This window comes from Eriocheir sinensis, chromosome 27 (assembly GCF_024679095.1).
Source record: "Eriocheir sinensis breed Jianghai 21 chromosome 27, ASM2467909v1, whole genome shotgun sequence".
Taxonomy (NCBI): Eukaryota; Metazoa; Arthropoda; class Malacostraca; order Decapoda; family Varunidae; genus Eriocheir; species Eriocheir sinensis.
The window spans coordinates 8,488,835-8,502,828 of record NC_066535.1 but is presented as its reverse complement, the minus strand read 5'-3'; the positions used below and the strand labels follow the sequence as shown (position 1 = coordinate 8,502,828).

General features: G+C 38.0%; 1 protein-coding gene across 3 annotated transcripts in view; it reads left to right on the top strand.

Annotated features, from left to right (window-relative positions):
• The window catches only part of LOC127004073 (PDZ domain-containing protein 8-like), a 50,503-nt gene that overhangs the window by 1,993 nt on the left and 34,516 nt on the right, over nt 1-13,994 (top strand). For all 3 annotated transcript variants that reach the window (XM_050871382.1, XM_050871381.1, XM_050871380.1), the window contains exons 2-6: nt 2,485-2,805; nt 3,404-3,514; nt 7,916-8,108; nt 11,510-11,595; nt 12,520-12,744. In XM_050871382.1, coding sequence (XP_050727339.1) covers nt 2,569-2,805; nt 3,404-3,514; nt 7,916-8,108; nt 11,510-11,595; nt 12,520-12,744 — 852 coding nt within the window. In that variant the 5' untranslated portion in view covers nt 2,485-2,568. The remainder of the gene's footprint in view (nt 1-2,484; nt 2,806-3,403; nt 3,515-7,915; nt 8,109-11,509; nt 11,596-12,519; nt 12,745-13,994) is intronic.

Here is a 13,994-nt window from a genome sequence, read left to right as displayed (position 1 = left end):
GCTCCCACGGCATTACTAGCCTTTCCAAGCTATCATATACTGTTGTGTTACTCTAGTTTTACTGGCGCATAGTGTGTCTACATGGAGTTAGATAAAGGAGTCAGTCATGCGTGCCCCTTAGGAAAGAGCGACCATGAACTATTGGAGACGAAAATTTTGGAAGGATGTGAATATCAAGATAAGGCTTATAAGGAAAAATGGAAAAACTACGCTAAGGCGGATTACACTGGACTCGAGACTTTCTTTGGTTGAGTAGACTGGACTGATATGAAGAGGAGTACTAATATTCAAGAGAAATATTTCTTTTTTATGAATATTTTTACAGAGGAATAGAGATATATGTTCCATACTACACAGTAAAAACTAAAGGAGAGAAAACATGGTTTGAATGGAGGTGTGAAACAGCAAGAAGAAATAGAAATAAGGCATGGAGGAATTTAAAGAACAGACCACATAAAAACAACAGGGACAAATATAAAAAAGCGAGAAATTAATATGTGAAAATAAGGAGAGAGGAGGAAGCTAAATTTGAAAGAAGAATAGTATTTAAATGTAAAGAAGAACCAAAAATATTTTATGAACTCGTAAACGGGAAGTTAAAAAGAAATAAAGGAGTGTAAAGGCTAAAAGAAAAAAATGTATTCTACAAAAAGGACAAAGAAATTGCAGAAATATTAAATAAAAATTTTCATAAAGTGTTTACGAAAGAAACCAACTTTGACTGGGGTCTTGAAAATTGCAATGAAGGGAAACTAAATCATGTGAAGGTTGAGAAAGAGGAACTGATACAGTTGATGAAAACCTTAGATGGAAGGAAAGCTATGGGACCAGATGAAATCTTGGGGCAAGTGCTAAAAGAGTGTAGAAATGAATTATTAGAGCCACTTTATGACATAATAACATGCTCTACAAATACAGGAAAAGTGCCCTTAGAGTGGAAGAGAGTGAACATTGTACCAATTTATAAAAGTGGAGATAAAACTGAACCACTAAATTATAGACCAGTCTCTTTGACAAGTGTAATGGGCAAGATTTGTGAAAGTATAATAAAAAAAAAATGGGTAGAACATTTAGAAAAGGAAAACATGATAAATAAGGGACAGTTTAGATTTAGAAAAGGGAAATCATGTGTCACCAACTTACTATGTTTTTACTCAAGAGCAATAGACGTGGTGCAAAAGAGAGAAGGATGGGCCGATTGTGTATATTGTATCTCGATTTGAAAAAAGCTTTTGACAAGGTTCCGCACAAAAGGTTAATCTGGAAACTACAGCAGTGGGGAGGAATGGGCGGAAAGGTTATCAAGTGGATGAAGGATTACTTAACAGGAAGAGAAATCAAATTGGAGGAGAGTAGAGAGTGGAGTTCCTCAAGGCTCAATTCTGGCACCAATAATGTTCATAATATATATAATTGATATGCTGAAGCGTTTAAAAAGTTATATGAACCTTTTTGTAGACGATGCAAAGTTAATAAGAAAAGTGAGGACGAAAGAAGACTGTGAAGAACTGCAAGAAGACCTGGATAGAGTGTATAGATGGAGCTAGTTATGGGAGATAGAATTTAATGCAAACAAATGCCATGTTATGGAAATGGGGAAAAGTAAAAAAAAGTACATGAAGAAAAAGATTCGGGAGTAACAATGCAAGACACGCTATCCCCAGAAAAGCACATAAACATGCTATTTGGAGAAACCTACAGGATAATGTAAAATATAAGGGTTTCATTCCATTTTATGGACAAAAATTATTAAGAAAATAATAACAACATTGATAAGACCAAACCTTGAATATTCTGCAGTTGTATGGTCACCTCACAAAAAGAAGGATATCAGGAAGTTGGAAAGGATATAGAGAATTGCAACTAAAATGGTCCCAGAACTCTCGAATATGATGTATGAATACTGATTGAAGGAGATGGACTTGACGACACTGGAACAAAGAAGGGAGAGAGAAATCTGATCACGCTGTATAAGTTGGTAAATAAGTTTGATGAGGTGGATAGAGATGATCTCTTCTCAACTGCGAGAACGCAGGGGCTGAGAGGACATGGAAAGAAACTTAATAAAGGAACCTGTTTGAGTGACTTGAAAAAGTATAGTTTTCCACATAGAAATGTTAACACGTGGAACAGCTTACGGGAAGAGGTGGTGGAGGCGAACAGTGTCCAACAAATGAAGGGAAGGCTGGATGAATGTAGATATGGAGATGGGACTATTAGAGCTTAGCTCGGGCTTGGTAGACTACAAATAGGTAAATACACACACACACACACACACACACAAAAGAAAAGAAAAGAAAAGAAATGAATGCCTGCTACATGCTTCTTTTATGGGGATGATTAAGGGTATAGAAGAAATGTTGAGACAGATCATGAACTAAATTGAATGACTTGCATTGGATATATATTAGTAAGAAAAATATGATAAAATCAAGCTAAATAAAATTAAGCTAACGATTTGCCTAATAATTTTCTGCATTTCAGAATGAATGAGTTAGAATTAATGCAGAGCAGAGTGGGATGGATACTCATGCATTTCCTTAGTAAAAATTTTTCAAGCCTATCAAGATGATTGGAATACTTCTATGGAATCTGTTGGTCTTTGTTGCTGGTGCCCTGAGCATAGTGGTGCCGACCTGGTGGTGGATGACATCACAGGACTTGGAGTGCACACAAAAGGAAAAGACCTCTGTGACTGAGAGTGTTCTACCTGATGAGCTGGTGAACAAGCTGAAGCAAGGAGAAGGATTTCATCGTCGAGAAACCTGCTTGTCCTTGAACCTGATACTCCAGTTCTTCTTTCAAGTATGTTTTGTCTTGTGGTGTGTGGCATATGTCAGTAATGTTGTTTATTCACACAAATGTGGATATCATAAGCACACAACAATTTTGCCCATAGGAAGTAAATTTGCCTTTTTTTCTCCATTTCTTTTCCCTTTCCCTAATGCTAACTGTAAAGGCCCTGTCTGCCCCAGTATAGCGTACCATTCATGTAGGAGCTCCACCTTCTATTTTGCTATTTACCTCATAAATCCTTCTTTTTAACTGACTCTTCACTACTTCAGTTTGTCACCAAAAAAAGTTTCCTCATTGAAATCTACCCTTACAGTTGCATACACTGCAAGATAGCCTACAAAAGAGCACTCATATCAAGTGACATCATGCAAAACAAGAGTGTATATTTATAGTATTGGTTCATTGTGTTAGATATTAGGAACACTAGTGGATTAACTTTCCTTTTGCTTTAGGCTTTTGTTTGTTATTATTACTGGGAAAGATAATGTACTTTTTAGATTTCTATGCATCATTCTATCCTCAGTGGTGAATAACTGGATCTAAGGAGTTGGCATATGCAGGGGGGAGTGGTCTCTTATTGTCTTCTTACATCTTTATCTGTCCTCAGGAAAAACGTTTTGAACCTGGAATCTTGCGATGGCTCACCAACATTCTCACTCTGGAGTTTAATGACTTGCTGAAGCATAGAGCATTGTCCAAGTTCATCTATAATATGCAGGTAGGTATTATTCCTTCCGTATTAAACTTATATTGATTCATATAGGCTTCACTATTTCATCATTTTGTCTTGCTGCCTGTGCAGTGCTGTGGCTCAGTTGACAGAGTTACTGACTACAGTGCCAGTCACCTGGGGGCAGTCCTCCTGAAATCCACATTTTTTCCTGTATACTGGCCACTCCCTATACCCATCTAAGTTTCATGAGTACCTGATTAAAGCAGTAACCAAGGGAATAAATATGCATTAACACTTATTGATGACCGTTGTTGATATAATCAAATCCTCCACGGTCCTCTCATCGATTAAATCAGACTCTTGCACTCCACTAATTATGAATGTCTTGCTCAAATTTCACAAGTTCCATTACTTGTGGTGTCTGGGGGTCTATCTGACCCTCATGAATTTGTGACAAGGTCATTGGTCCTCACTTGGAAATATAGGAAAATATACAGTATTACCTCGGTTTATGCATGCATTAGTTTATGAGCATTTTGATTTACGAGCAAAAAGAAATCACTAAAAATGCCTTTGTTTATGAGTAGTGAATTGGTGTACGAGCATCCTGTTTGTACAAGTGAAAGATGCGAACGTGGGTTCCCTTTGTTTGCCACAAGATGAGTGTTCAGAGCGGAAAACAAAGGGAATTGGGTCTTAAGCTAGTGTCACACTGGACCTTTTTCCTCCAACCACTCTGACAGTAGGCACAACTGGCAACTCCAACTTTTCTAGGTTTGTGTTACACACAACCAAGGTTGGTTGCCCATATCCACAACGTAAACAAACCAGTCGCCTTGTATCCACATGGTGCTGTTTGCAAAAGCAAGGGCTGTTGTGACTTGTGCTGCTGTTACTCAAATTATGGACTTGTTGCTACAGTTAGATGGAAGAAAGAAGCGGTTGTGGGTACAATCATGGCTTCAAAGACGGGAGGACAGGAGTGTATACCCAAACCAACAACTTGCTCCCAGTTGGGCGTAGGGGCAATCACAATTGCTCCTAGCATCCCAGTGTGACACCGTCTTCAGTCTGTTAAGAAACTTGCCATATGAGGAAAGACTTAAACGATTAAACTTGCTTTCTCTAGAAAGGCAAATCGTGTGAGGAGACTTGATCAAGGTTTATAAATGGATGAAGGGCTTTAATAAGGGGGATATTAATTAGGGTCTAATGGTAAGAGAACCGGGTAGGACACGTATAGTCTATTGAATCTGACTTGAGCCTTTAGGCACGGCTCCCCTGAGCCACACTACTGCCACATCACCCCATCACTCTCCTCAGAGGAACTCGCTACCCCCCCCCTCTCTCTCTCTCTCTCTCTTATATACGTTATTATAATATATTATGCTTGGCTGTGCAGGACGCGAGAGTGAGACCTACTTGAGTCTTCCGTGGTGGCAGAAGGGTGAATGGTGCGGCCTGACGCCTGTTGCCAAGGTCCCTCAGGTGGCAACGTCTCATGAGCCACGTTGCCAAGTGAAATGGAAGGTTTACAGAGTCGTTGTCTTGTCCTCAAATCCCAAGCCCTTCATAACATATATGAAACGCCAAGAATTTTCTCTTACTACACTCCCATACGACCACCGTGTGTAACGAAACACACAGGAAATTAATCTAGACAAGGAAAGGTTTTGCCGGCACCGGGGATCAAACCTGCGACCAGCGAGACAGGAGAGGCACTCCTTAACCAGTCAGCCAAAGAGGTACCCCCCTCGCAGAGAGAGTTATGGGAGGCTTGCCCATCAGGCAAGTCGCTGCACTACACGGCTCCCCATTCCTATTTAGATTAATTTCTGTGTGTTGAGATTTCCCATTTTCTATGAACTTCGGAGATCATGGGCCATCACTCTACCTGTTACCCACTGCTTTGCCACCAATGAAACACCAAGAATATACTATTTACTACACTCCCACATGACTACTGCGTGTAACGAAACACAAGAGAAATTAATCTAGACAAGGAAAGGATTTGCCGGTGCCGGGGATCGAACCCGCGACCAGGGAGACGAGAGAGCCACTCCTTAACCAGTCCGCCAAGGAGGTACCCCACTTGCAGAGTGAGTTATGGGAGGCTCGCCCATCAGGCAAGTTGCTGCACTATATATATATATATATATATATATATATATATATATATATATATATATATATATATATATATATATATATATATATATATATATATATATATATATATATATATAGCTACAGAAGAACTTGCAGGAAAGCGGACATGTATGATGAACGCTGGTCCTATTGTTCATATATCTATATATATATATATATAGTTAAATCTATCTATATAGATATATATATATATATATATATATATATATATATATATATATATTATAATATATATATATATATATATATATATATATATATATATATATATATATATATATATATTATAATATATATATATATATATATATATATCATGTATTGTGGATTTTAAAATTGTAAATATTTATATTTGTATATATATATATATATATATATATATATATATATATATAGAGGTATTTTAATATATTTATTTTACTTCTTTTGCAGTAAAAGAAGAATTTTCTAGCCTAAAAAAATTGTAAACAACATAAAAAATTCAGAAAGTATTAATAAGAACATATTAAAACAATATTAAATTGAAATAAAATACGTAGGACACTGCAGATGAGTAGACAAAGCCTCGCACGTATGTAAAACGCAGCTGCGGCCACTTCCGCTTGAGCTAGTTTGCCCACGTGTGATCGTATAGGGCACACTATTGGCTGATGGATGGGAGGCGACCAACCAGAGCACTGTATTTTGTATCCTGGGCACTGATTGGCTCAGCGACCGTAGCATTTGTTGGTTCATCAGTGGTTAGCTCGAAGACAAATGGAGAGTGTGTTACAGCTTGCTACCGTTAAATGCTCGAGAAGTTGGCAGTGACGACCCAGACAGGATAAGGCAATGACTACACTTGAACAAGACTAAAGTCCTAAACTTGCTCAAAATGATTACTCCAAGTTTATCTAGTTTCGTGGAACTCTTTGCGGTACTGGGATAAACACGTGGAGAGCTACTAAACCTAACAGCTGATACGCTCTTCTTCTTCTTGTGACCACAACTTACTGACCACACGAGTAACTGACATGTTGGTGACTGTTTCTGACTAGAATTTCGATGAGTTTCCCGTGAAATGTAGCCGACTTTGATTCTCGCGAGAAACTAGTGGTTGGGTGACCTTGTTCACACAGGCTGAGGCGAGATTCACAGAGATATGCGTACTTATATAAATAATATATATAAAATATGATATATAAATTATATAAATAATAAAATAAATATAAGGTCGCTACTTCGCGGATTTTCGCCTATCGCGGGGGGTTCTGGAACTCGACCTCCGCGATAAACGAGGGATTACTGTATATATATATATATATATATATATATATATATATATATATATATATATATATATATATACATATATATATATATATATATATATATATCATCATCATGAATGATGATGATGATAACGTACAGACTAACAGTGAGACAGATCGCCATGCGCAGGTCATCGCTAGATGTGTAAACAATGGGGGTACCCCAGGCCAAGCCACAGGGCTCAAGTTAGAGTCAATTGACTATAGCTGCCAATCACCATCAACCAATCATCAGCAACAGAGCGGCTATGCTCTTCCTACTTCGTGTATAGGGAGGGGGTTCTGGGTTCAACCGGAGGTGAATAGACTATAGTATTTCCACTGACTCTGCAGTGGATATATATAATGCGGCGTAAATGGCCAGTGTCAGATATTAAGTATGGCACTCTTAGTTTCACACCTAAAAGTCACATGAGAGTCAGAGGTGAGTTGCCAATTAGTTCATCGTGTGCCAAAGTTATTAGACTCTCATATTACAAAATCAATTCAATTTGAAAAATATCTTGTGAGCTACAGTACAAGGAAAAGAATTTAGACATCTGAGAGATGTCCAGTCCCTCGTACAAAATAAAAGTGGACGTCTCTCAGACATCCTTGGGACTGTACGTTTCATAGGGTATGAATAATTTATATATATATATATATATATATATATATATATATATATATATATATATATATATATATATCTATATTTTTTTTTTTTACATTGCTTCAGTAACGTTCTGTGAAAACAATAATTGTCATTGAAGGATTAGGAAAGGAACTGGTCACCCTACTCCATATGCCTTGGCCCTGCACATGGTTGATGCTTCTCACCTTTCTCTTACACTTGTGAGAAAAGGGGACCTCACCATTGATTTTTCTCCATACTTCTTCAGTGCTTTTGCTTGTTTAGAATTAAATGATAGTAAGCAGCTTCATAGTTGGGTTTGCTGTATGTTATGCACTGTGATGTTGATTTCAGATTAGAGACTTGAATCTTGGAACAAACTTCCCTGTGATTCGGGCAGTCACAGCAAAGCATGTCAATCTCAACCCGGAAACATCCATTCTTGAGAAAGTGGATATTAATGTGGAGGTGGAATATAATGGGGGAATTCAACTGGCTGTTGATGCATCTTCTAGATTCTCTAAAGCTGCTATGGTCAAGATAAAAGGTATGTTTTATGAATGGTTGTACCATTGTGTATGAATGTGAAAGGAGAGGTTTTGTAGTCATAAAGATGATTCACTAAGCAGTGGGCATACAGAAGCAGTCAGCCCTCCACATCTGCAAAATTAACTTTCATGGATTTGATTATTCGTGGAAGGAAAATAGAATGTAATAGAAGGATGTCTCCTTCATTTTTTGCAGCAGAAACTGTTTCTTCCTGTGTATAATGGTTTTATTGCATGCTTCCAGTGATAAATGCTGGTAAATGAAGCTCATTTACTTAGAAGAGATGTAAGTCTGTATGTGTATGTGTGATGTGGGTATGTAATTCACCATTCATCATAGTCTGACCATGCAATAGACTCATGATTGCCAGCCAGTACCCTCCCCAAATGAGTGAGCCCACAAGTGAAGGATCTCTGGGTATGGCTGAAGCCTCACCTACACACACCTGGGAAGCAGGACACAACCCCTGACTGACACCCAGTACCCATTCAGTGCTGGATGGACAAGGGTCACAGATTAATGGAGACTACCCATCTGTTTCCATTCCACCCGGGAATCAAACCCAAAACCTCTCAGTTGTGAGGCGAGTACGCTAACTACTGCTTTACAGAGCTCCATGTGTGTGTGTGTGCGTGTGTGTGTGTGTGTGTGTGTGTGTGTGTGTGTGTGTGTACCTATTTGTAGTCTACCAGGCCCGAGCTAAACTCTAATAGTCCCGTCTCCATATCTATATTCATCGAGCCTTTCCTTCATTTGTTGGACACTGCTTGCCTCACCACCTCTTCCCGCAAGCTGTTCCATGTGTTAACACTTCTATGTGGAAAACTATACTTTTTTCAAGTCACTCAAACAGGTTCCTTTATTAAGGGAGCATCACCTACTTTACTCCTGTTTGAGAACATCAAAATTCAATCCATACTCTGGTTTATTTATGCAATAATCCTTTTGTAATGAAGTATCATTTCTGTGCTGCCTGAGTAAAACATGTAAATTTCTTTAATAACACAAAAATATGCAAAAATTGAAACATCACTTTACTTGAGGATTCCACTGAGCCGTTCTTTGAGGAGGGTTTGCTCTTTGTCTCTTTTGAAGGAGTAACTATTGTAGAACATTTATTGTGGATTCCTTTTCACTTACCAGTCTGCATCTCTCTGTATAATATTTTACTTCCAAGTACTCTAAAAAAATTGTGAATTTGAAGGGAAAGGAACAGTGAAAAATATGTGAAACTAAATACATTTATTTCACTCCACATAAAAAACAGAGAAAGGTTTCCTCTTTGTGACAAAAAAAGATCACTCAGATTGGTTGAGACATAACAGATCGAGTTATGTCCTTCTAATTGGCAAAAAATAGTTTTGAGATATAGGGCATTTAAAGTTTGAGGCGTAGCTGAGCACGCCATTTAAAGTTATGTATTACGGTTGCCTACGGTCGCAATATTTTTATCTATCTTGCTAATAAAAACCACTTTAGAAACCAGGTTTTACCATGAAACTTTGAGAGACTATTACCATCATCACAATCATATTTTAGAAACATATAACTAATTTTCGTCAAATCTCAGAAATTATCGTACATTTCAGTGTGACGCACCCTTAAGTTTCATGGTTCATGGTTGTTCTTTCCTAAGATGCACTCATGACTGACTCCTTTATCTAACCCCACGTTTTTTGTGAAAATTAAGTCAAGTCTTGATGGTTCATCATCCCCTCTCAGCCTTGTTTTTCCTTGTACCCACTGCGTCATCAGGTTATCTGTTAACAGCTTCGATAATTTACTTCCCCAAGTATTTTCACCACCCTCCATTGCATAATCTTCCCATTTCCCCTCTTTGCACTTGAAATCTCCTGTTAATATTATCTTTTCATTATTTTTTATTACGTCTGTCAGTGCCCGTATTGTATCTTCCAGCATAGTGTTATATCTTGCTTCATTCCAACTTTTGGTTTTAGGGGGGACATAGGCTGTTATTATGTTAGTCTTCTCTCCACCTTTTACCAGTATACCTGCACAGCCATCACCTCTGCACAGTCCTTTCCATATCTCACTTCAGTCACTTTCAAGTTTTGTTTTGTCATTATCATCACTTCTTCCCTTCTTCCTTTCTTTCCCCTCCTTCTATCAACACCCTTACTCTCTCTTTTTGCCTCCTATCCACCACTTCATCAGTTTTTTGTTCTTCCTTCTCCAAAACAATTTCTTCTTTTCTTCTTCTGATCTTTCATCATTCCTTTTCTTTGATTCATTTATCATTTCCTTTCCTTTCATTCTTTCATCCTCTGACATATTTCTCCTCACATATATTTGCTTGTATTCTTCAGAGTTGTTTAGTTTCCATGACCTATTTAATATGGTTTCTGTTGTCATTTGGGACCTTAGTTTAATCTTTAATGGTCTGTTTTTTCCTTCCTCGTATCTTCCCAATCTAGTTATTTCATCTACTTCTTCCTCAAACTTTTCCTCCTCTTCAGTATTTATATTTCTCAATATACTTTTCACCTTACTCCTCTCATAACTCTCCCTCTGGGTCTTCACTGTTTTTTTTTCCTCTTTTATACCAAACACTATGACACATTTTTTTTCTTTTCTGCCATGTCCCTCACCATTGTTTCTAATTTTTAGTACATCCACAACTTCTTTTTCTATGTCTTGTCTCTGTTCCTGTTGCTGTTGTTCTAGGATTTCCCTAAAGCTCGTTTTTTCCTTGTCCTTTTCACTTCTCCACTCCTTCAGTTCATCATTGACTACATGCTTAATCTTTTCCTTTACCCTTACACTCACACTTTGCTGATCATTTCCTATTTTCTATGCTACCTAACTCTATATCATTTCTTTCATCTTCTTCTCCATGTCTTTGTTTGTCCTCATCTCACTCCTCTCTCTTTTTTTGGACATGTTATAAGAATTAATGTTTTTGCAATGAAAGTTTATGGGTGAAGGGCTGGGACAAATGGGATCAGGAAAAGACTGCCAGTAAAATGGATCAATAAAGTAGATGAGTATTGGAGAGAGTTGGTAGGTAAGGGATTGAATGTGCAGAGAGGGAGGCCCAGAACTGGGAAATTGCCATGGTCACCTCCTTGGAGGAAGTTCCCATAAGGTGACAGGTTGCAGAGATATCTGATGTTAAAATTGGATATGACTGAATAAATAAAATAATAATAAAAAAAGTGTAAAATAAAAAAAAACTGGTAATTAAGGTGTGCATTTTCTGTGATGGTCAACACACCCAACTTTTCTCATTGGAACAATTGAGTCATCTCCCATTCTTCCTCCACCCCAGCCACCTTTATTAGAGCAAGTTATCTTTAGCACCTCAATCTTTCTCTCACCCCCATGGATATGTATACTGTGAAAATAGAAGTATACCTATTCTGTTCCACCTGTTGGCAGTTGTCCATCTCTCTGGGAATGGTCGGCTACAGTTTTCAAGGCATCCATTCACCCACTGGAGTTTCTCCTTCTATGATGAACCACAGGTATGGAGCTTTAATGTACAAAGTGTTTCATTATCATTCAGTATTAGTTATTTGTCTCGTAGATTTAAGTACAATATATACTCCTATGAAAGCTAATCATGTAAATGTTGATCTCTCCAAAGCTATGCTGTGTTCAGTTCAGGAATAAATTTGCCCCTCTAGCAAAACAGTAATAATAGTAATAGTGGCAGCAGTGCTGGTAATAGCAGCCATGCTAAGTGCTCCTCTGAATTTGATAACTACATGCCTCCCCCATCCTCATGTTTCCCTGTTGCACCTGACTTTTTACTCTTGCTCACCCCTATTCTATCCAAATCCCTTATACAAGAGTTAACCAGCATCTTCATTCTTTCATCCCTTCCGCTGGTAAACTCTGGAACAGTCTTCCTCTGTCTAAATTTCCTCCTGCCTATGACTTGAACTCTTTCAAGAGAAGAGTATCAAAACACCTCTCCTTCTGAAATTGACCTCTCTTCTGTCCTCTCCTTTTGTCTTTTGATGGATCAGTGCCTAGCAGTCTCTGTTTTTTGTTTTTTTGTTTTTCCCTTGAGCTGCCTCCCTTGCTGTGAAAAAAAATGTGGCAGTAGCAGTAGTAGTAGTAGTAATAATAATAATAGTAGTAGTGACCCCCTTGAAAAGTAGTATCCTTGTAAAAGTTGCCTCCTAAATTTGTCCATAAAAAATCATTTAATAAATTGACTTTTACATATATGTGCTAATCCACTGATACATTATAATATAATGACAGATGAGTCATTAAAATAGATTTGGAGAAAGTAAATCAGTTCTTATGATCTTTTAATGGACTGTTGCATTTATTTTTCTGTTGGATTGAATTTGAAGCATATTCAGTCTTGGGACTCCACATCCCTTGCTTCAGCTTTACCATGGTTTTACAAATTGTATATTTTTTTATTTTTGAAGGTTGAGTTTGAAGTGTATTCAAGCTTGGGGCTCCACATTCCTCGCTTCAACTCAATTATAGTCTCACAGCTCCGAGGGATACTTAAACGCAAGCATACCTTGCCCTATTTCAAACTAAGAGGACCTCCTCTGATCAGAAGACACACTCAGCAAGTCAATGAAGAAGGTTGCTCTGTTCCACCAGGAAGACTGACCGGCAGTGTTGTCAAGTGTACACGTCTTCAGGTATGAGCTTCCCTCTCTGTAGGGTATGTTGCCAATTCATGCACACCACTCCAATCTGTGGTGCTTCCTTCTTTCTGGGGCCCTAATCTGAATTATGTTTTGGGGCCTCTAATTTACCCCCTCCTGTACTGGGTATGTCACTGTACACGACAGTGAGTGTTGCTAAATACTACTAGTGAAAATCCAGAAGTGGAAAATTCATTATTATTTACAGTTCATGGATGACAGTTTCTCAGATTTCAGATTTCCTGGGTAAAATATTGAATTATTAAAATTCCACTATTTCATGATTTTTGCTAATCATTGACTATAATTTATGGAATGTCTGTCAGATAGTGCACACATGGTAGTTTTTGTAGCATCTGTTCTTAAAGCATGTGAACAGACAGAGTCTGGCAGGAATCTTTATTTTCTAAACTACCTTCCTATGAATTTTATCCCTCTCTCTACACATACTTGTATCTCCAGTTTCCTTTCAGACTGATCTATCTCTGCAGTGATAGACAGTCAGTGTTCTACCCTTAAACCTATCAACAGTGGTTTCTGCAGGGTAGCTGCCACTTTGCCTCTCAGTTCTCCCTCCCTATCGTTCATTAATGATCATCTTCCCAAAACAAATTGTTTTATTCACTTATGCTGATGACTCTGTTCTACATTACTCAACATTTTTAACTTGTGACCCTTTCAGGAAAAATTAAACAACTCAAAGCTAAAAGTCACAGAACGCTTAACCTCTGACCTTGCCATTATTTCTGAATGGGTTAGAAAGAGCTTGGTGTCCTTTAATTCCTAAAAAACTCAGTTTCTCTACCTGAAAACTTGGCATAACTTTCTGTGATGGGAGGACTTGAAACTTCTTAACACGTCTGCTGTGATTGGCACAGATTTGGCTTACACTGGTAGCCTGGTAACATATACTCCCAGGTCTTTCTCTGCCTCTGTGATGGATAGTGGAGTGTTTACCGTGTGGTATTGGTATGCTGGATATCCCCTTCCAAGTTGCATGACTTTACATTTTTCTTCATTGAATTGTAGCAGCCACCTTTTGTTCCATTCTTGTAGCTTAGTGATGTCTTCTTGTAGGAAATCTGCAGTCAAGGGGTTGATTATACATTATCTCAGTGTCTTGAAACACACAAGAAATTGATCTCGCGCAGAAGGATGGAAATAAATTTTTCAATGCCAGGGATTGAAACCATGACCAACCAAATGGTTAGCCAACTCTCTATGCATCTGAGAAAAGCGATACC